A 24433-nucleotide genomic window follows, 5' to 3' on the forward strand; every position below is an offset into this window, starting at 1 on the left:
GCGTTAGTGTCGACGAAATTTTGTTTCTATTATTTTAGGGTTAATTTCTTGATTTGTGCTTTACTGTTTGGTTGTATAACTAGGGGACAAGTTATTGTTTATGTTTAGATCGTATTATTTGGTTAAACGAGGTTTTAAATGGCTGTAATAACGGGAAACAAATTGTAAACAAAACACGACCTCTACATAAACCGTACAGAACTAACAATAAAATTGTCTTCAGCTGTTCCATAAGGATGAGAAATCTACTAAGGGAGTATGTTTTATCTATGCTTGTAGGAAGTACCTCTAAACAAGTTAGCATTTAATTTCAAATCATAGAAAAGGTTAACTCAATGATTCTCTAGAAAGCTCATGTTTGTTTATAACCAAAATACATTTTATGTGATTTTGAATGCAGCTAAACAGTCTTTATTCAAATCTTTGTGTGGAATTGTACAACTTGGCCATGAAGTTTTCAACCCTTTCTTGGCATACCTCGTTTTCCCACCTGTGAACAAAAGTATGTATAAATTTTTTACTTACCGTAAGTATTTTTTTTACGAATGAAATATTTTTTTGCTTGGGTTAAGGATGCTGAACTCATTGTAGACTTTTACACGTTTTAGAAAAATGCTAATAAAATGTTGCTACTAAAGTGTAGGAAACAACGGTGAAAAGCTGATTTCAATTTAGGTTACAAATATATTTAAATATGAAAAGCAATATGTATGTCAGTTTAAAGTAAATAAAATACTAATGAACAACAGACTTAAGTGCATTTGATCCAAATAATATTTTGTATTCATTATATAGCCTACCATAAAATATAACTTCTCTTTACAACTGATTGGTTAGCAAACTTACAATTTAAATGTACAACAACAATTTAAATCCGTGTTACATAAACAATCCAGTCTTTCAAATTTACCACTCCTTCAGTTTACTTTCATATTGTCTGCTCTTTATAGTAAACTCTTTATAGAGGGGTGGTTTTAGTGAGTAGTCTGTGATAGATTCAGGAGTCTCACACTACAGGCTGGCTACCTGTGTGCGTAAAAGCATTTTCCCTCCTCCCCCTTAGTAAAAAAATAGTAAACTTTTTAATTTGCCTATTCTTATTCATAAGACTCCCAGTTAAGATAAAACATCTCATTAAAATGTCTAATTTCTCAGATTTCACCGATCTACAAGAAATGTTCCTGATATCTTAGTAGGGTATTGGCCATCCGCAAAAAGTGTATTAATTTTATATAGGAACTAATTAATACATGTGTGAACTACATATTTTTTACCCGTTATGTAAAGTGTTTTTTGACAGTTTGAACATTTTAAGTGAGGGAACATTTTAGCTGGGAATTGTTCTGTAATAACGTAATTTTATCTAATTTACTTATAGCTTTGACTGTTGACAAAACTATATATTCCATACACATGTTTAGTTGTCCTTGCCCTTTACTCACTAAAATAAGCCTAGCTATTTTACAGCACGAGGGAAACAACCCTTTAACCAGGCAGGCATTTGTGCTCAACAGGATCGGGGTATCTATTGATAAGACCTTCTTGATTGTCTTGTCAGGTACCCCATCAGGCCCTGGAGACTTGTTTTTTTAAAGGGACTTGACAACTCCCTCCATGACGGAAGGTGGTGATCGGATGCTGAGTTTCTGGGTTACAAGTCTGTAGTCAAGGCGTCATGAATCGGATTCAACCCTAGTTTCCCCCAGCAGTATTGGCTTTGGTTGATGGCCTGGTGGAAAGACTTCCTCACCACCTTGTAGGCCTCCGACTTCGGACATCAGTCTACAGACTCCCTGGCCCTGGCAGCTAGTCTTCTAGCTTGACATAACTCCGCAATCTTGGCAGTCCACCAGTATAGGGGTAGCTTTCACATGGGGATTTCCTGCATAGTATAGACTCAGCAAGCCGAGACAATCAGTCCCATCAGATGTAACTGACACCTCTGTGCAAGCCACGCCAGAGCTGGCCCATAAAGACAGGATGTATAATTCAGTTTCTAAAAGTTAATGCTTCTGATACATCCCATAAAAATGGTTTTATAAGGCCCCATAAAAACTCCACCCAGGCCTCTGATGTATGACGGCCGCTCTAGACACCTAGTGAAAAATAAACTCTTAGAACTGTAACAAATGTTATCACAGTACAAGTACAAGTAAGAAATTATTTGTGGACAAAAATATCCGACCTGCCATCACGTTTAAAATGTGTCCCTATTATGAATCCACTAGCAGACAAGTAGTTGTGAACGTTATCAGCTGTTACTCCAGAGCCCACGAGAACTGGCAGCCCTGATGCCTTCCGTACATCTGAAACAAAAACAGCGGGTAAGCTTAGTTTTCTGACAATACAGGTAATTTAAAAAAACGTTAATGTTTATTTTGGAACAAGTTATTTATCTATGTAATCTATTGATTACTTGACCATTGTGTCGGCTAGTTCTACTGGCGTTTTACAAAAAATTAGATTACTAATATAATATTGAAGTCAAACATAGGATTCAATAGTAGGTTTCATCACTAGGAGTGAAAGTGGCTCTTTTTGGTACGCAATCTGACTTGGGCAAATGTATGCAAACGTTGGATGTCAATCTTTTTTAATGTAGGTTTCTAACATTTCTTTGGAATATATGGCTTAGAGGAAAACATTTTCCACAAAACTCTGAATAAAACAACAAAATCCAGCAAATTATACTAAACCTTGTATAATACTAAAGTTGTATAATGAAAACCCAATATTATATTGTGTATAACAAAATCTGGTTGCGAACAATATTATCAGTGGAAGATGGAGTTTACATAGTATCTTTACAGACAACCCACTCCCATGTTAAAGTTGTCACCTGATTTAGAATCAAAATAGACATAGTTGAATTGAGCTTCTCACAAAGTTCTCGATATAAATTACCGATTTCTTTCAAATACAACTTCTCAACCAAGTTAAACCTCTTGGATGTATTATTGTGACCTAGAACATCTTATATGTCACATAAACTGTGTTAGATGGCTCAACTATAAGTCTATATAGATGGAATGTCAGTATGTAATGTATAGGTATCCAAAATGCATAGTTTATCATTATATGTTAGGACAATAAAGAAAAGACCTTCTATATGACTTGGAGTAGCTGGGTCCCCTGTAGAACTTCCAGTGACTACGAGTCCGTCTGCACAGAAGAACTCGGCAGCCTTGGCTGTGTCTTGAAGACTCACATCACTTGTGACAGCATGCGAGCTGTGGATAAACATGCAAACTTGATCAAAAATCAAACTACAGTAGAACCACCATAACATGACTTCATGGCAAGTCACCATTGAAGTGCCGTATTCAAACACCTTTGATTTTGTATACCCTAATCATGTAATTGCAATAAGTAGTCTACCTTCTTGATAACAAGTCATATTTGATAAACCCCATGAGGAATCGCTATCGGGATTTCACTCAATTTTTTCTCTACGTTCTTAGTGGTTTTGAAATAGCCTTTGTTCTTGCAGAAATTCTTATTTTGTCAATTGTTGTATATAGTTAACACTTTCTTTAGAATAACATGGGAATATAATTTTTTTCTCCGTAGCTAATATTTGTACAAAAAACACTTTAAAATACTATATAATTTGCTTTTTAAGCTCTTTAGGCCCACCGCACATTGGTGTGAGGCGAGGTACAGGCTAGATGCAGGCGGGAGTGAAAACTTTTTCGTGTCACCGCACATTGAAGCGAGGCGGGTCAGAGGTTTCCTAGCTTTAGTGCTACTGTCGTGAATGGAAGAAGATTTATTGGGTATTTACTTGTTGGCATTGAAATCCCAACAAATGTTAATCACTAGAAGCCGTTAGAACATCTGCTTCACAGATGCTACGATAATCACAATATCTATTCACCAACGTAAATTCCTAAATAAAGATTATTGTAACCGTGACGACAGAGGGAAGGGTGCACGCGACCTAGGGCATTCACTAGTAGGCTGACATCTGCCTACCCTAGTTGGGGTAGGTCACGACAACCCTAATATGGACCCCAGTCCATTCATAACCTCCCGTTGGGGTTCACCCTTCGGGCACAGTTGTAAAGCACCTCCCCCTTGTCATTGTAGTCCCTACGCCATTCACTAAGCCTCCCCCATTCAGACTAGGGTAACTACCCTTACTACAATAGTCAAATAATTAAGATATACAATTCACATAAGGCCCTATATAATTAGACAAAACTATAAATCCAGGGTATCTAAACAATCCTATTATTACAGATACATCGAATAAAATGCCTTTAACATAGTAAAATATATATTGAGTAAAATATGTGACTACTGTATTACTACTGTTGGGTAATTTTTCCAACCATTTGTTAGGTGGCGGCAACGGCTAGCTCTGTGGTTACCGGAAGCTTATCTCTACCGCTAAAAGTCGTTTATGATAAGCTCCCTTCTTTGATTGTGATAGTTTAGTTATGAATTGGACTTGGAGGGACTTGTTTTGTTGCGTCAAAAGGAGAAGACCTCTTATACCAGCCGATGCTGATATCTACCGTGTCACCTATACCGGGACCTCCATAGTGGTGAGTGCGGTCTATGCTGAACGCACTGAAGTGTCCACTGTGACCTTGGCCACCAAGAAGGTGACGAGGGTGGTCATCCGGCATTAAAGCCAGAAAAACGTAAGTCCGTATGGTGCTAATTAAGTTAGTCTTAGGTTTGCGTTATTGCATTATCTCCATCCGGCTGATATGCAGTGTAGGCTGCTTATCAATACTGCACTAGGCACCGTCAGTTACTTAGTCAACTTAGCCAGTTTCTACACCCTGGGCGGGTGGCAAGACATCGAACTAACTAATAATAACTTGAACTAAGTAATTAATTCAATTAATCTGATGTAATTAATTCCAATTTAAATCTAATTTTTACGTGAAAAGAGTTTAATCGTATTCTATTCCCTGACCGCGCACGGTGATTTATCCCTCTGTGCCAGGTTCAATCATAATTCGTTAATCGGCTATCAGCCAAACCACACATTCCGCCCCCGCACAGACACGCCTTGAGCCTCGTGGCGCAAGGCGACGCCCACAACCTCAGCGAAGCCACACGCAGCCTAGCCGTAAACCAACATTGCCGCCAACCACACAAGGTGCGTCGCAGCGCACCCCTACCATATATTACGCTAAACCCAACACAACACATCATTTGGTCACACATCAATTATACTACATAAACACCTATAAAATAATACCTAAAACAATTACTACCAAAAATCACACACATCAAATAGTTCTACTCATATGACAATCCATTTACCTATCCGTTTGTTTGCATTTCCCTATTCACTACACTACCAATTATAGTTATTTTCATTTATTTAAGTTTATTTATTTATTTATTTATTTATTTATTTTTTTTTTCAAGATTACCCTAGACTAGAACAACACATCTTAACGCTACAATACAGCTCTGAACACAGTCCTGAAATACTGGCCGCCTATCTGCGCCCTCCTGTAGGTCCATTATCCCCGTAATCACCCTGCTATAACAGCACACTTACAGTCAACACTCCACCACGCCAGTTCATTTCTTGCTGTCACCGGCCGTGTCCTTAATTACTTCTCATCCTTAGCGCAATATATCATGCGCCACTTTTACACTAATATTACTGGGTAGTCCACTCTACCTATCGCTCACCTGCTGAAGAACAACACACTGTTTATCAATATATCTCGCACCACAGTACGGTTGCTATAACCGCAACCGCGAATGTCAATCCCCTCGTACAAACCAATCATTGTCTAGTCCTTAGGGGAAGGTCAACACCGTCGTGGTCTGCGCAGGTCTATCCTCCGCTCGCTCTGGAACCTGGTCGTTCCCTCTCGTTCCGGTCGTTTCGCCCTCTTGAATCGTGAGACGTCCTCGTCTCCAGCACCCTTGGATGTAGGCCCTCTTCCATGTCAGAATTGCCAGAATGATAATAATAACTCCGGCGACGCAACTTCCCGCTGCTAGACGCTCGTTTAAGGTAGTCTGAACCCATCGCTCAGATTGTAGCTCCGCTTCCCGCAGCAGAAGCTGGAGATGCGCGTAGCTTGTCCCAGGATGACGTGTCTGGTTGATTATTCCATGTAGGGTTGCCATGCCTGGATACTGGTTACTCAAATTTCGATAAGAAGAGAGTGATTGACGTTCCTCCCTGGATAATACTGAAGAGAAGGGAGTTATCTTGAATTCCGTAGCCCCCTCGAACTGCATGTACCCTCTAGTGATTGGATAGAGAACAAAGTCACTAGCGTGTATGTGGCACCCTGCCGACCTCGTAATGACCCCAGCCCCTTGTATGGTGATGACAACTGGCTGTGGTTCGGCAGGACACTCCAACGTGACCGTAATCTTCTCCGAAGTACTAAACACCCAGCTTCCCTTGGTGGCCACCCTGTGCATCTTTGTGTCAACTTTTCCAAGGTACAGCTTCCGATTGCAGGTGACTGGTACTGCCCCCTCTTGCTCCCGGAACAGCATGGCCTCACAGTGGTTTTCAGGCTTCAGGTAGACTGGCAGGTCCGGTGGGCACACAGCAAATCGCCCTCTTGTGCAGGTGTCCAGGAACTCCCCTGACAGTACCAAATGTCTCTGCTGATCCTCCGAGACTGCCAGGAACTCCCCCAGACCTGTGAGCTCTACATATCTCTGCAACTCTCTCTCATACATTGGCAGGGAAATAACTTTAAATACCGAAAAATGTCTGTTAACTGATTTTAAGGGAACCTCAAACATTACTCTGATACTACTACCATAACCTACTGCATATGCCTTGCAAAAATTGTAATACAGGTGAACCAAACTAACCTCCGGGCTTATAATTAAACTTAATCCCTCAGGGAGTTTTAAAACTACTTCATTTAACAAGGCCAATAGTCGCTGAGGGCTAATGATTAATGAACTTATCTTACCCTGAGCTAAGGTGTCAAGAGCCTGTTGTACACGAGCAAGTTCCCCATCTACTGTGTTTATTGTAAATTCAATGCTCCTCAACAATGAATAAGTTTTAGCCCTGTGAAACATGGTTGCATTTAAATACGAAATTTGTTCATCTGCCCCATTTAATAATTTTGCAAACCGCTGCATGTTAGTATCCATAGCAACAGCTAATGTCTTAATGTCCCGCTCGGAAATTTTGACCTCATCCTGAAGTTGCTTAACATAAGACAACTGTTCCTTTTCCAGATGGATAGTATCCTCAGACAATGATGCTAAAGCGTCTATGTGAGAGTTTAATGTTAACAGATCATTATTATCCATTGTCCCAAAAAGAAATTTCATACCAGATCCAACCGCATCCAACAATCCCCGCTTTTGGCGTCCCCCAGAACCCAACATCGTCAACAGCCTGACTGACCCTAATCGGTCCTGCAATCTCGAAACACCTACTAACACCCGTTCCAATTCCTCCCTGGCAAACCGTAGTATTACCGTGTCGTTTGCCATCAGGCTTACCGCGTCTGTAATTGACTCTACTAACGTCACATATCCACCCACGTCTATTTTGCTAGCGATGGTCCACGTGTCACCCGAGAGCGTCATTTCGCGCTCCTTGACAAAAACTACCCCAGACGGCGGGAAATTGCACACCCGTTCTCGACATTCCCACGCTGGGGAAGGCTCTACATTCTTCATGGCTATCAGCCACACAATTACTGTAACAATGAAATGTACAATCACTTAAGTGGTTCTTATAACCATAATCACGATGATAACTACAATAGTCACCGCGATATCAAAACTAATATGAATACTACACAAACACGATATCAACATAAAAAGTAAATACGCTATCAAACGCAATATTAAACACGAGATTAAATACAATATTACACTATACGATTAACTCTTTGTAAACACTTGGAATCCGTCATTACTTTACAATGACAATCCCCTGCCACACATTACGTTAGGGAGTTACCCTTTCTTTTGTTACGTGTCCTATATGCTGGTCCCCCATCCTCGACCAGGTGTGGCTCCACGCGCCGCGATTCACCTGCCGGGGGTTGCCAGTCCTTATCGCTCTCGTCATCAATATATGTCAACTCACCCATGCCTTCAAACACCGAGTCCTCCCCTGACCCTTGGTGTGCAATGACATCGGGAAAGTCGACACCTGTCATATCCGGTTGTTGTGGTTCAGTTTGCGTTATCAACAGTGGCGACCCGAAATTCAATAATAGATCCCTGTTGGTTTTAGTATCCTCCTCGGCCGTCGCTATCTGGTCCTTCTCACCGCCTACCGCATCATCCTTCCGGCCGATAACGATCCCCTTATCAGTGGCATAGCCCGCAACAATTTCGTCTCGCAATGCTTCGCGACTTTTCTTAATCTTATTTACATGCAATTTTGTTGGCTTACCGTCAATTTGAACTTCATAGACTACATCCGACAATTTACTTAACACCAGGTGTGGCCCACTAAAATACTTTTTGAATTTTGCCCCAGGACTGTTCTTAATATCGGGGTGAAACACATAAACCTCATCCCCAGCCTTAAGCTCAAGCAATTTAGTATTCTGATCATAGTACTCCTTACTCTTATTCCTACTTCTAACAGTGGACTCCCTAGCAATATCGTAAGCTTCCAACAGACGATCCTTTAGCCGCGCACAGCTAACATTCGACACCTCCTTACATGCCAAGTCATCGTCGTTTGGAAGCTCCATTTCCCTACCGTGGAGGAGGTGGAAGGGGGATGAATTAGTGGCCCTATTCTTAACATTTCTTAGTGCCATCAGCACCAAGGGCAAATGCTCATCCCAATCGGGATCATTTTGATCAACATAGTGTGATAACATTGCAGCAATAGTGGCATGTTGCCGCTCAATCATGCCGTTCCCCGCCGGGTGATACGGCGTTGTTTGTAACTTTTGTATGCCTAACAGATCACACACCCCCTTAAATAATTTTGACATGAAATTTGTACCCCTATCACTAAGAAGTCGCTTAGGCGCCCCATGACGCGCTATGATATTAAGAACAAAAGCTTTGGCTACTGTTTCCGCGGTCTGATCCTTCATAGGGACTGCCTCTACATACCTAGTTAAGTGATCAATACAGGTTAGAATGTATTTATTTCCTGCCCTTGTAACCGGCAAAGGTCCCACAATATCTATTGAGCACAACCCCCATGGCTCCCTTTCCGGTTCAAATAGCTCCAAAGGTGCGGTCTTAATATTACCCCTCTTACGTAACGCACATTCCCGACAGCTATCTACATAATTCGTGATGTCCTTCTGCATTCCAGGCCAAAAATACCGTGCCTGGATGACCCCTTGAGTTTTAGCTGTTCCCATATGCCCGCTAAAGGGTGTATCATGATGTTGATACAATACTTTGAAAACCATTGACTTTGGCACCACCAACTTACATCCATCACCCTGCTGAACATACAGCAGTTGGTCCCGATCTAAGAAAAATTTTGACTCCCCTGACTTACCCAATCCATTAAATTTTGACTTACAAAATTCATCATTATGCTGTTCTCGTAATATCAGCTCCCTTGACCAGACAGGTCTCAGGACTTCCTCCTCGCCAACATAGTTTACCCTTGACAAGGCATCCGCCTGTACATTCTGCACCCCCTTACGGTGCACTACGTCATAACTGTATTCAGACAACGTTAGAGCCCACCGAATCAACCTCGAGTTAGGATCTCGCAATGAAAAAATCCATTTAAGAGCCGCACAATCCGTTATTATAGTAAATCTGGTGTTCAACAGGTACGGCCGCCATTCTTTTACTAAGGTCACGACAGCCAGGAGCTCCCGTTCAGTGGCCGAATAACGTTGTTGCGCGTCCGACAGAACTTTACTGAAATAAGCTATGGGTTTCTCCTCCCCCTCAATTTCCTGCGCAAGCACCCCGCCAATGGCCACGAGACTCGCGTCTGAGATAACAATGAATGGCCTATCAAACTGCGGATATGCTAGTATGGGCTCGCACAGTAATGAGTCTCTTAGCGCCTCAAACGCCCTCTGTTGTTCCTGACCCCAAACAAAAGCTGTATCTTTCCGTGTTAAGCTTGTTAACGGCCGCGCCAATTCACTGAACCGTGGGATGAATTTCCTATAAAAATTTACAAGTCCAACAAAGCTCCGTAACTGTTTAAGATTACTAGGTACCGGGTAGTTAGTGATTGCTAAAGTTTTACGCTCGTCTGGCCTCACGCCATCTTTTGACACAATATGACCCAAGTACTCTATACTATCCCGTGCAAACATACATTTAGTAGGCTGCAACACAAAGCCTGCTTCTTGTAGCTTAAGAAAAACATCCCCTAACCGCTCAGCGTGCTCTTTCATATTACGCGACGCTATTACAATATCATCCAGATAAACCAACACTCCCGCGGACTTAAGTCCCTTAAGGACATTATCCATTACTCTCTGAAACGTTAATGGAGCTGAGCATAACCCAAATGGCATCTTTTTAAATTCATATAAACAATCTGATGTAGCAAATGCGGTTTTATGTCGGTCCTCTGGTGCAACTGGAATTTGGAAATAACCCGAGTAAAGATCTAAATTACTGTAAATGCTAGTACCCCCCAGGGAATCTAATGTTTCTGTTAGCAAAGGTAGCACGTAGTACTCCTTTTTAGTTACATGGTTAACTTTTCTAAAATCAATAGCAAGTCGCCACTGAGGCTTCCAATCCGGTCCCGCATCAACCGGTTTCCGTTTCTGACACATAACAATGGGTGACGCCCAATTCGAGGTTGATGGCTGTACTATGTCCCTATTTAACATATCGCTGATATGTTCCTGCACAACCCCTTTCAATGACTCAGGCAACCTATAGGGTGCAGAGCGTACCGGAAGTGCGTCCCCCGTGGGAATTTTATGCTCAATAAGGGTCGTACACCCCAGTGGTCCCGTACCGTCATAAAATAACGATCGAAACTTCCATAGTACTGGAAATATTATATCCCTGTCACTACTCTGAAGGTGTGCTAATTTAGAATCAATTAACTGTTTAAGATTTGCCAATTTCTGGCCACCCTGCCCTTTAAAAACTTCCCCCCATACTCCTTCATCCTCCTCCAGTTCGGCTTGCCTAAATCTTTCGACCAGATCTACCATCTCACTTCCATCCCTAATCAACCCTACATGACTAACACCACCTCGTGTTCCGCCACCTTCGGTCCCTGACCGGATACTTTGCCTCTCCCAGGCTGCATGACTAACACCTCCTCGTGTTCCGCCATCTTCGGTCCCTGACCGGATACCTTGCCTCTCCCAGGCTGCATGACTAACACCTCCTCGTGTTCCGCCATCTTCGGTCCCTGACCGGATACCTTGCCTCTCACAGGCTTCACTACACATGGGCCTCTCACCCGCAACACTTGCCGTACTCCGGCTACCAACATGCCTCTCCCAGGCTTCACTACACATGGGCCTCTCACCCGCAACACTTGCCGTACTCCGGCTACCAACATGCCTCTCCCAGGCTTCACTACACATGGGCCTCTCACCCGCAACACTTGCCGTACTCCGGCTACCAACATGCCTCTCCCAGGCTTCACTACACATGGGCCTCTCACCCGCAACACTTGCCGTACTCCGGCTACCAACATGCCTCTCCCAGGCTTCACTACACATGGGCCTCTCACCCGCAACACTTGCCGTACTCCGGCTACCAACATGCCTCTCCCAGGCTTCACTACACATGGGCCTCTCACCCGCAACACTTGCCGTGACAACTTTAGCGGGTCTACATGTGTAACTAATTGTATTCCATGCCACGAGGGAGAGAGAAATTGCAACCCTAAAGTTCGGCCATTGAAAATGGGCCAAACTTTCATTAATGAGGGGCGAGTGTTGGCATTGAAATCCCAACAAATGTTAATCACTAGAAGCCGTTAGAACATCTGCTTCACAGATGCTACGATAATCACAATATCTATTCACCAACGTAAATTCCTAAATAAAGATTATTGTAACCGTGACGACAGAGGGAAGGGTGCACGCGACCTAGGGCATTCACTAGTAGGCTGACATCTGCCTACCCTAGTTGGGGTAGGTCACGACAACCCTAATATGGACCCCAGTCCATTCATAACCTCCCGTTGGGGTTCACCCTTCGGGCACAGTTGTAAAGCACCTCCCCCTTGTCATTGTAGTCCCTACGCCATTCACTAAGCCTCCCCCATTCAGACTAGGGTAACTACCCTTACTACAATAGTCTAACGGTCCGGTATGAAACATTATATTATTCTCTATAACTTTCCTTTGAATCATCGTGGTTTCCAATTGATCTATTCATAGGCCCAATGTGGCTTGCGGTTGGGGGATGGCCACTGACGCTACTCGCGGTTTATATAAAAGGGGCTCCTAGCCCGGTCTTATCATTCCACTCGTACAACGCATCGGTGACATGCTGCCCGTCCTAGGTGAGTCTCTCATTATCTCGTGGTAGCTCTCTCTCTCTCTCATTATAACATCTCCGTTTCAGTATTAATTATGTTAGAGTCCCCTAGTCATTCATTGTAATTATCTATCTATATTATATTCTATCTTGTTTGTAATGTCATAAACTACTGCTGTCATAAATAAATAATGTTCTTAGCATACTCCTCCAGTGTAGTTTTGTCCAAGCTCCCAGTTGCTTGTAGCCCTTCTGGCTAACTAAGCGACATCCAACATACTGATTATGATTGTGTGTTTAAAATTTTGTTTTAGTACCTCTATCCAAAAAAAACCTAAAAAATGATTTGGAAATGTGACTACAAGAAAAAAAGATTAAGCCATGCAGAGTATGTTTAACCTTCTGAATTAAATGCTCTTTTATTATATCTTTCACTCACAAAACACTATAGAAAACCGACAAAGGCACGAGCGAGGTGCAGGAAAACTGGATTCCAACTGCTGCATGGAGGCTGCTCAATGTGCGATACTCCATTTAAACACGTGTATTACAGAATCAGCTGTGCCTCGCCTCGCTTTAATGTGTGACGGGCCTTAAAATGGACAAGAGAGAAATTAAGACATAGGGTTTTTTTGTGGGTCAAAATGAGAAACCCGTTTTTTACCCCATAAAACTCCCTTGGTCCATTCATGCTGGCTCGTGAACTCATTTAAGTTTATCAGAAATGGCAGATGAAATGTAAAATCAAAATGTTTTCAACACCGGTAGTTTAAAATTTTATACATAAGCACATAAATAAAATATCACTCCAAGAGCTCTCTTTACATGTCTAGTGTCTTTATACGCTTACAAATATAACAGAACTCCCTAATGAAGTTTAAATTTAAAATATAGGACGAATCTTTGATTTCATAGTTACCAATGTTTCTTCTTTATATCAGCAAATATCTTAATATTTGTTGCTCCGATGTTGCGCCGGTATCTTAGCAGTTCTCCTGCGCAAGCGTTCATCAACCCTTCGTCAGCCACGTGGGAGAAGACGAACCCTTCCGCTCGGATAAAGGTAAACCCTGAAGCCAACGCCACTGCGAGGGCTTGCTGGTTACCACCTGCTAGTACCTGCACCATGTTACAGCCTGTACTACACTTTTATTCTTATATCTAGGGAATACATTTTTTATATTTACAGTATCAAAAACATTTTGCAGTGACGTAGAATTTCTTTACATCACTCTTTGGTTTCCATGTTCTTCATACTACTGAGTGAATTTGTAGTCATCAAAAACGCAATCCTGTTGGTACACCCATCAGAGAATTGGTTGTTGAATTAAATTTTAGAGAATTCATTCGATAGACTCAACATTAAATACAGCCTTATACAAGCGGTTAAAAAAATTGACTGTACAAAGGGGAAAAGGGAGGGTAACAAAGATGTTTAACCTAGTTTGGATGTGACAGAACAATATAATTAGTAAAAATGTCTTAAGTTAGAAACTTCCTAGAGTCAAAGACTAATCGGAAAACTCTCGTCATTAATCTTTTTCCAACCTAAACTATTAAAAGGGGAGGGACGGATAGAATATTTATGTCAGTATTAGATCAACTTACAATAGAAATATTAGGGTGATTCACATAAAAAGGTTGGTTGAAGGAAGAGTGGTGAAAATGAGGCTTGAGAAAGAAATAGTTAGGAAGCACATAGGAGACTTCCAAAAATGCATTGTGGAATAGCACCTGATTGGAGAGAAGAAGATGGCTTAGGCTTCAGCATCGCTGGGTAAGCAAGCTCGCTCTCTTCTCGCCTCCCCAGACAGATAACACAGGTCATAGCTTCCTGAGATTGTACCTACATCGCTTGAGGATCTACAATGGAGACAAAGTGTGGGCCGTCCGATCAGACAGCAGATCACCTACTCTGTAACTGAATGAGGTAAGGAAAAACACTCTTGGACCATGACAAGGGACAGACACCTTTCTCAGGAGGAGCTCATAGATTTGATGCAGCAGTTCTAGCAACTCAGGTTTGACAGGCTCTGATGCAATAAGCGGGGAGCACAAAAAGCCCATTGGTGGCTGACACACTCGGACTAGGTCTGCCCCGCTTGAATCAATCCAGGATCTAATGCTGGAATTAAAACAAATCTACAGCAAGTTTAAAATGAAGAGATTTACTTGTAGACAAGAACTAAAGAGGCTTATAAGCAAACTCAATAGACTGGAGTAGTTAGTTCATTGATATAATAATCAGTCATAAGCAAATTCAATGAAAAATAATTATCACATAACTATGTAAGTTTATAAGTGAATGATTTTCATTTACCTGAACCCCACAGCTGATATGTTCAGGCAAGACTCTCCTCACAGCAGCACAAACAGCTGTCATAGTAGCCGTCACTTCAGGCCCCAGCTGATGTTGTTGCAAGTAAGGCAAATCGTGCATGTTCTCAACAAGAACTGCGTTCTGTTGAAGTGTGGGACATATTTATTACATCAATCCTTGATCATTAAGCTTTCAATGAATGCATGAAACATCTGGTCTTAAGCTGGGTTTTCCTAGACGCTGAAGCCGAACATGGAGAGCGGAAAAGCATTTAACATGCTGTTTCTCTACACTTCTAGGAAAACAGTAACATTAAATTACCTAAGATAAGACGAATCCGTTCTCCGTTTCCACGTCTAGGAAAACCTGGCTTTAGTCACTATTAAAGCTATTCAAGTCATCATCATACTCAACTCCCATTCACATAATATGGTTTTGAATTAGAACACTTTATAGTGTATCCTATCCAACAGTGATATTGGGCATAGCTAAACTTCTTATCTGCTAGATATTTTGCAATCATTGAGTTCAACCAATCAGAGTTGGTTAACAGTATTGAATTTTCAGAAACATTATTTTGTGGCCTTAAATTAATACCTCGTTTGACCTATAATCCTGATTTAGGATCGAGATTTTAACAGCGACCATAGTTGTAAAAATTAAATAATTAGAGCATTTCAAACCTGGTTAGTGACCTGGTGTAAAAATATTTTTGAAACCATACAAAGCAAAAGGTATCAAAGCTTATGCAGATTTTTTCAACGACTAGCATGATTTAAATTCTTTTATGACCAAAGTGAGCCGTTAAAAGTTAAGGGATAAGTTTGATTTAACATTAAAGTTTTGTAGCTTTGCTGAAATCTAATTTGAAATGTGTTGCATAAAATCAACTTACAACTCCACCTTTACTGTAGATCTCCGCGTCCTTGCATGCTGCTTCAATGATCTTCTGTACTGTCAAACTATTTCTTGGAGTACCTTTACCAGAATAAACAATTACCACAATTAAACAAAACTATTTGGTAAGTTTACAAGCAGGCTCCCATTACCAGGAAAAAGAGCATAAAGCTATTTGTTATACTGAAATAACTGAATTGACATTTTGGTTAAATCTTGTATAACACCCATCCACCTCTAAGAGTGAGTTGGGTCTTGTCTTAGATTATAAGCATATTTCACTTAAGCATACCTTACTCAAGCTTAATCTATGGCCTTGTACAATATTAACTATATTTTTACCAGTAAAAGACTGAATAGATTTTTACCCCAAGAAAAGTTTTTAGCGAATTTCCCAAAATGGGAATAAGCTATTACCGTATTACTCTTAGTAAGACCTGGACCCGGAACTGATTAACTTTTTTATTTTGAGGTCCCTAGAGGCCAAAAACACCATCCGTTCAAATTCATATATATTTAAATACAGGGTCAATAAAAAGTCAAGTCCCCCCGTAGAATATTTTTCCAAGTCAATATACAAAGATATCCTTCTGGTGGTCATGCAATCTTAGCAGGAAGTTTTATTATGATTTTGAAATTTTCTAGTGTCCCTTAAAAAAGGAGGGATTTTGGGGGCAACTCAAAAATGATAAATGTAAAAAACCTTCAAGTGACACCTCATTTTTAAGTGTTTGCACAAACTTAAAGAATGGTGAAACCCAGAGTTCGCTACCTCATCTCTATCAGCGGCCATTGGGTAGGTATTCCGCCGACATTAACATAAGATGGGAATTCAATTTGAAAGCCTCTTATGTAGGAAAGGTGTAGAGGAGGAGGAGACATCCTTCCACGTGATGTTTATGTGCCCAGCCCTAGAAGGTCGTGCATGAGATCCCTTGGCCTATCGACTGGAGATCAAAGGGAAGAACAGGTCACCATAGTCAAAAAGATCTCATGGTTCACAAAGGACCTGGGATTTGACGGAGATTTAGGACCTGTGAATGCACAATAAGCACCCTAGCTACGCTAGTGCTAGCTGCACTGCAATCCCATGAACTCATCTTAAAGTCTGGCCCACTTAAAAAAATAAATAAATAAAAATGTCAGACAATGGAATTATCATGTAAAAATAGGGGGTCCCCATTTTTTACACTAAAAACACAACATTTCACAATTTCTTTCCCAACCATTTTGTAGAGCTTAAAACACATTTAATTAATTTAGTACATATAATGAAGTTATTATGTGCCTAAAATAGTTATAAAGAAAATTCTAAAAAGTTTAAATTTAAAATTCCAATGTTATTCTTATGGATTAAGTCAACTGTTTGTTAGCTTGTTTATAAACTTATTTTGATCAAATTTTGAAAATACATTAATTTCTTACTAAATTATTAACATGTTTAAACACAAAACACAAGCTTTGAGTTTTTTATTTGTTTTATTGAAAGCACCATTTAAACATATACATCAACCCCGGACCTCTGCTAGTTAGTAGAATAAATGTGATATTTTTAAGGAGAAATTTTATTATAAATCCAATCAGGCAAATGAAAATTTGCTTAGTCTGCAGGTTTGATGTGGCGGGGGTATTTTTATTTCTTGAAGATTGCAAGCGGTCATCTTGAAAGCGAAAAAGATTATTCACAATAAATTCCCAATAACAACCAAGTTAACAAACAATGCATAATGCATATCAGCGGATTTTTAATGAAGAGAAAAGGCACAGGTCTGCTAACTTGTCTTGTTTCTAAACAGTGAATCTCTATACTGTACTTGTAATTAGGGTTGCGTTAATAACACCCTGTATAATCCACGATCCTTGGAGTTGCACTGGCTGCCTAGACGCTTACAAGAAAAAAGTTGCTATGGATACGAAATATATTTTCAACAAAAATTTTTAGTTGATAGACCAAATTTTGACAAACCAAATTTCAAAAATGTGTTTTTGCAGGGAATTTTTAAATTCCGTAGTAAAAATGTTCTGTCCCCAAAATTCAGAGGACAAGAAAAGATCAGGAAGAGTGAAAGCAACAAAAATTGAAAAAATCCCCAGAGAGGGTCAATCATCAAGGTTAAGGGTGACATTTGTAATCTCTGAAGATTCATCTACACCAATCCACATAAACCAATCTGACCAATCAACCACATCGCAGAGCATCAACAGAAACAGAAGTACACCAAAAAAACGTGGTATATACACAATCCACAAAGTCCATTTTAAATAGCTATCACAAATTTCACAAAATTTTAGTATAACACAAACTAAATTTTTGTAACAAACAACCAAACAAATATAACTGGACGTGGTTTTTCGATGAACAAAATGAGATTGGAAATGTGAAGCAATAAAGAAGAAGGACTAAAAAAGTACCTATTAAAGAATGTACAAAAGTATGTACCTAAGTGAAGGAACAGAACAAATTATGAAGACGGAGTTCAGTAAAGGATAAGAATGTATTACGGATTTAAGCAAAGGAAGAATGGTGGAGATTTGAGTTTGTGTTGAAGGATAAGAATTTATTAAGGATTTAAGCAAAGGAAGAATGGTGAGATTTGAGTTTGTGTTGAAGGATAAGAATATCAGTGAAGGATAAGAATGTATTAAGGATTCAAGCAAAGGAAGAATGGTGAGATTTGAGTTTGTGTTGAAGGATAAGAATATCAGTGAAGGATAAGAATGTATTACGGATTCAAGCAAAGGAAGAATGGTGAGATTTGAGTTTGTGTTGAAGGATAAGAATGTATTAAGGATTAAAGCAAAGGAAGAATGGTGAGATTTGAGTTTGTGTTGAAGGATAAGAATATCAGTGCAGGATAAGAATGTATTGGATTTAAGCGATGGAATGTTTGAAGAAAGTGAAATTTGAGATTTGAAGTTAGTGTGAGAAAAGCAAGAGGTGAGTTTGTGCCACTTTTACTTAACTTGTAAGTTTTAACAACTAAGATGCTATGTTTGTTTAGGCTGTTCTTAAAACACAAAGTGACTAAACTTTGGGTTGGACCCATTTAGAATGGGATCATTATCTAAACTAAAAATATCCACATAAACCAAATGCACATTACAAGAGCTGTTGAGTTAGTGACAATTTGCTGTGACGGGTAAAACCAAGATATGCGTAGGAGAGGAAAACTGTCCAATGTCTCAAATTGAGATCCTTTTTCGGATTAAGACAGGATTAAGTCTAACTATGTTTAACAATGATTTTATTTTCATTACTACTACAGAAAAAAAGGTGTAGGGGAGAAACTTGTGACTATTGAAAGAGATTTTTAGGCTAATTATCAAATAATTTTTTGCTATTTTACCAAATTTTCTCTTAACATTTTTTTTATGATGTTAAATAGTAAAAGTTTTTTTACAAAAGATTTTTTTTTAATTTGAGGCGGTTCTTATTAATTTTGAAAAATAAAACTAAGTTTTAAATTTTAATCGATTAGCGACACATAAGTGGGGAAATGAGGTTCCAAACATATTTGTGATAAAGAACTTCAAAGGAATCTTTTAACTCTTATTTATATTACACACAATTTATACATTTCTTGTTGCAGCAGACGGAAGCTGGAAGCAGTTACACAACCTGGCTGAGTGAGTAGTATATTAATTAATTTAATCAAAATTTCTAAAAAAAACCTTGTTCTTACAGCTTACATGAAGGATATTATCAATAACATTTTTGCTCTGGTTTATGTTATATAGATGATAACATAAACATTTCATTTGCGGAAATTAAATTGTTTAAATGTTTGATTGATGACACTATCGTGTTTTATCATGTTCATGAACTGGATCTTGTGCATGACACAAAGTTTTCTTTATAATTTTTTTTACAATTACAAATATCTTATTAAGCTTACCGTTGGTCTTATTGTAAGATCTAGACCCGGGACACTTTTCTTTTTGTTTTGACTTCCCCAGAAGTCAGAAAGACAATCTGGACTATGGTAACAGGGTTATGAGGTAAAAATAATGGGTTATCCCCATTTTTTATCTACTAAATATAAAATTTCACAGTTTCTTTCTCAACCATTTCCTATTTTTTATACATCTAAAAAACAAGCAAATAATTTAGTATGTTAAAGCATTGTTGTACACCTAATGATTACAAAGAAATATCCAAAAAACTATAAAATTCAAATTCCGATGTTAATCTTACGGAGAATCAGTAAATTAATTGTTGTTTTCTTGTTTATGGATAAGTATATTTTGATCAGATTATTTGGTGTTTTTTTTAATATTTAATATTTTATAATAAATAAGTTTTATCTTATTGATATTATATTGCTTGTTTTGTTAGTATATTTTTAAGATTTTAATAAGCCAAAATTATGTTGCAAAATGTATACTTTTAACTAACATGTATTTATATTCTGTGTTTTAGACTTGACGGACATCCTGATTTGACGAACTGATATGACATCCTGATCCGAGAACCTGACTTGACGACCTGATATGACAATCTGATTCGAGAACCTGACATGACGACCTGATATGACAATTAACCTGATTCGAGAACCTAATTTGACGACAACCTGAAGAAAAATACCCAAATTGGACAATTCTAAGAGTAAATACCCGGATTTGGAACATAGTTTTAGGTAACTTAATGTGAGTAATCAATCTATCTTCAAAATACATAAATGTTGTGTTCAGCCAATAGTTTGCGAAATATTTTTTAGAAATATAATATTCAGATTTACAGATTTATGGTTTTGATAGAATAAGAGGTTACTCGATGGTTAATACCTTAGAGTTGGAAAATCATTAAGAAAAAAAATTAAGTTACTAGGAAAAATTAAAATTTTGAAGTAGGCTTGGTTTTAAATTTATCATGTTAAACTTTCTAAATATATGTAGGCCTACTCAACGACCATTAATTCTGCCATTTACTGGATCACAACTTAGGGTGTAGGTGAATGATTTTTTTCTCATAGTATAGAAAAATTCCTATATTAACAAATTATTGTAATGACAACAAAAATATTGTGAAATAAGTAGGAACACATTTGGATAATTTTGTTGTTTTTTCAGACTGCAATTTGAGAAGAAAACGGAAGAGAAGGGAGAGTTTTGAGTTAAAAGAGAAGAGGGGTTCAGAAATAAGATGCATAAGAAACACTGAGAGTAAGAGTACCGGTAAGTCTTTAACACCTAGAAATTTGGAACATGAAGAGAAGAACAACAACGAGAGAAAGGTTTAGGGAAAGGAGACAGGAGGCCATAACACCAAGAAGAAGGAAATCGATAGGCATAACAACAGGAGAAGAAAAGATTAGAATAAGTGAAAACATCATAAGGAACACCTAGAAATTTCGAATATGAAGAGAAGAACAACAACGAGAGAAAGGTTTAGGGAAAGGAGACAGGAGGCCATAACACCAAGAAGAAGGAAATCGATAGGCATAACAACAGGAGAAGAAAAGATTAGAATAAGTGAAAACATCATAAGAGAATAGGAAATGAAAGCATAAGTCAACAACTAGAGAAGGTCTCGTAAGTCAGAATAACATCAAGAGATTGTAATGAAAAGAAGAACAAGTAATAACAACCAAGAGATTGTAATGAAAAGAAGCACAAGTAATAACAACCAAGAGATTGTAATGAAAAGAAGCACAAGTAATAACAACCAAGAGATTGTAATGAAAAGAAGCACAAGTAATAACAACCAAGAGGAACAGGAAACAGAAAGGAGAATAACAGCAAAAGAGATGGCGGTCCAGTTTAAAAACCCCCAAAAAAATAAAAAAATAAAAAAACAAACAAAAATGGAACAAAACTATAAAAAACACAGAAAAACTTAAAAACCCCAAAACCCAAAAAAATATAAAAAGAAGAGAGAAAACCGTGTACCTATTTAACTATTCCTTATGAACAATACTGTAATAATTGGCTTTTAATTAAACTTATTTATAAAGATTATTTTGTGTGATTGTATCAATCCTTTATGTGAAGGCGATTTCTACAAAACACTACCGGTACTCCTCCGTTAATAATGGATGGATTTTTACAAACGACGTGTCAAAATCAAGTATTTTTTGTGTAGATGCCCCATTTCACCAATTCATGTAGTAAAAATCCTCGGGTTTTGTCCCACAGGCCATCAAAGTTTGATTTTCTCCCATAAGATTAACATGGGGGAATTTAAATATTTAATTGGAAACTTTGTCTCCACTAATTTGAGAGAACGGCTGGGCGTAGAAACTTGGTAGGGATGTCCAAAGAAAGGTCTTGGTCTGTACATGAGTTATCAAAAGAAAAACTAAGCAAAATCCCTTAGGGCTCTGCCCCAGAAGCCTTTCCACAGAGTTGTTTACATTTTGGCCGTGTGAATAATAGGTACTTTTTAATAAAACAGCTGTTCATTTTTAAATTGTATTTCACATATTTATTGGGAGTAACTGAATTGTACCAAATAAGTATTTGCAATGTTATTTTCTTCTGATTTTAAAATTAATTTTCCTCTTTATCATGTCATGTTTTGCAATATAACGTTCCATTACGAAATCAGTGGAAAATCCTTTTATCACAGCAATTCTTAAATTATTTCTTATTGAACTATCTTATCTATTGTTATCTGCTTTTGTAGGTGTCTGCCTTTTTCACCACTTTTGCCTACATTTTATCATATTATTCTACACATATCAAATATTTATGTATAAATGTCTGCTCTTATATTAATTGTGTCTAATAAAATCCAAACATAGAAACCTTGCCTAAAATGGTACCCATCTTGATAAATTATTTGCACCTGCCTATATTACAGACTTTGGCACACTTGGTTGGTAACATTATTGAAAATAACTCTACATTTTGGCTGTAAAATATGGTACGAGAGAAAATATGATTTAAGCAGCTACTATGACAGAAAGTTCATATTCCTTTAAACTAGATCACATAATCCTTTATAAGATACGTTGATTACCAATATGTAAACGTCAATATATACGTAACAGCCAATTTACAGTATTTTTGCTTTTTCGAAATGTCCCATTGCTATGTCATTTGCATTATTTGTTGCCAATGAAGCCGCCAAGACCATATAAATGAGGAGGCCTCCAACAGTTTTCACTTCAAGTACTCCACAACACCTAACATTCCGTAGAGAGATTATTTTGACAACTTTATGTTATTGATAATGCTGAGACAACCTACTGACATTCCCATGTCAAGGAATTCCAGCTTCAATAGAAATAGAAACCCCACAATCAATTTCTCAAAACTATGCTAGAGGGTTCATTCATTGGCACAGAAGTACGATATGAACTGACGTGACGTGATGAAGGAAAAATCAAACTTACACTGTAACGGATATACCTTCCTTTGAAGTTAAAATATGTCTTACCAACAAATATTCTTTTTTTTAAATAAAATCATATTACACTGATGAAATCACCGAAGTGTTTATAACTACAAAAGGCCCACCAATACGATTTTAATACTATTTAAAGGTTCTTCCAAAGGAAGAGATGTCATATAACATACTAATAATATGTTACAACAGTTATTCTCAAAAAGAATAACATGGGTCGGGTGCCTCCTTTAAGTATCTATATATTCTGTATCTGTGATGCTACAGCTAACAGCTATAGGTTTAGATTTTAGACACTGAACTGACTGAACCGACACGGTACGGTGTTTCCAATTTCCATACCAAGGCCACCCGCCACAGTTTCTAGTGTGGCCGCCATGGCCTTGTCCAGTGTCCACATCATACGCGAATATCCCGCCCGAAAACGAGTTTTTTTTTAGACCATGAGCGGCCGATCGGGATTCAAACGAGATGCGGGAGACAACAGGATATTCAGCTATGCCGTCTGTTTTGGTTATTTATATTGATATTTTGAGAAAAAATAGCCCCCATTAATTAAATTACTGAAAAGAAAATATAAAAAGCAATGTTAAAACAACCAAACACTAAACGTCAAATAACACGGGATTGAACAAACAACAAAGATTTCATGCGGGATAAAACGGGATTTTCTGGACTCAATCCAGATAATTATACTGGACTGGACTGACTAGTGGACTGGAAGTGGTACTGGTCCTGGTCACTGGATAGGTTGGTTGGATTTGGATTTTGATAGTCAAAAACAAAAATAAACAAACAGCAACAGCTTTAAAGATCAACCAGGTATACAGCAATTACAATTACGGTCAAATCCAATAACAGAGCAGCAGCAGAAACAATTCGAATGTAAAGTAGAAACTTACCTGGCAATGCTTGAACATGGATCATGCCTACAACAGCGTGTCCTAACTTAAACATAGTTACAGTATTATCCTTTCTCAATTCGCAAGTCTAACCTCAAATCTTAATGAATAATCAGGGTTCAGGGTGAGGTGAGGCGACAACTGGACGGTGGGGCACACGGGAGGGACTAAGGCTAACATATCTTGTAGTGTCAGCGTTCGCCGCTAGAACTGCTAAGTTGAAAAAATTTAAATATTTTTTTTAATTTTTAGTTATAAAATTAACTTTTTAATTATAAAATATTGTTTTAAAATTATAAAATAAATTTTTAATTTTTAAAATTAAACTGTCATAACATAACCTAACCAACCAGACTTGCTGATGATATAAAAACTATATAAGATGAAAACCTAATTAATGATTACTTATAATTTTTAATTAATTATAAAATTAATTTTAAAATTTAGTATTATAAAATTAAACTGTCATAACCTAACCTAACCAACCAAACTTGCTGATATGAAAAATTTGTTGACAAAAAGTTAGTGCTGCCAGCGGGATACGAACCCGGGACCCCCTGAACACCAATCCGATACGCTACC

The 24433-nt window shown here is 38.4% G+C and overlaps 1 protein-coding gene across 2 annotated transcripts; it reads right to left on the minus strand.

Moving 5' to 3' along the window:
- Positions 1-108: 108 nt before the first annotated feature.
- Positions 109-23954, minus strand: LOC128994843 (uncharacterized protein F13E9.13, mitochondrial). Of its 2 annotated transcripts, none has more exons than XM_054419654.1 (7): positions 23852-23954; positions 15600-15682; positions 14705-14845; positions 13304-13503; positions 3103-3230; positions 2186-2306; positions 109-490 (listed from the first exon to the last, which is right to left on the minus strand). In XM_054419654.1, the coding sequence occupies exons 1-7, from the start codon at positions 23904-23906 to the stop codon at positions 412-414; spliced, it is 807 nt and encodes a 268-aa protein (XP_054275629.1). In that variant the 5' UTR covers positions 23907-23954; the 3' UTR covers positions 109-411. The 2 variants fall into 2 exon arrangements, with proteins under 2 accessions (XP_054275629.1, XP_054275630.1); XM_054419655.1 differs by lacking the exon at positions 23852-23954 and adding an exon at positions 22939-23011.
- Positions 23955-24433: the final 479 nt, after the last annotated feature.

This window comes from Macrosteles quadrilineatus, unplaced genomic scaffold (assembly GCF_028750875.1).
Source record: "Macrosteles quadrilineatus isolate MER2022 unplaced genomic scaffold, UCM_ALF_1.0 Scaffold_5__1_contigs__length_97177068, whole genome shotgun sequence".
Classification (NCBI taxonomy): Eukaryota; Metazoa; Arthropoda; class Insecta; order Hemiptera; family Cicadellidae; genus Macrosteles; species Macrosteles quadrilineatus.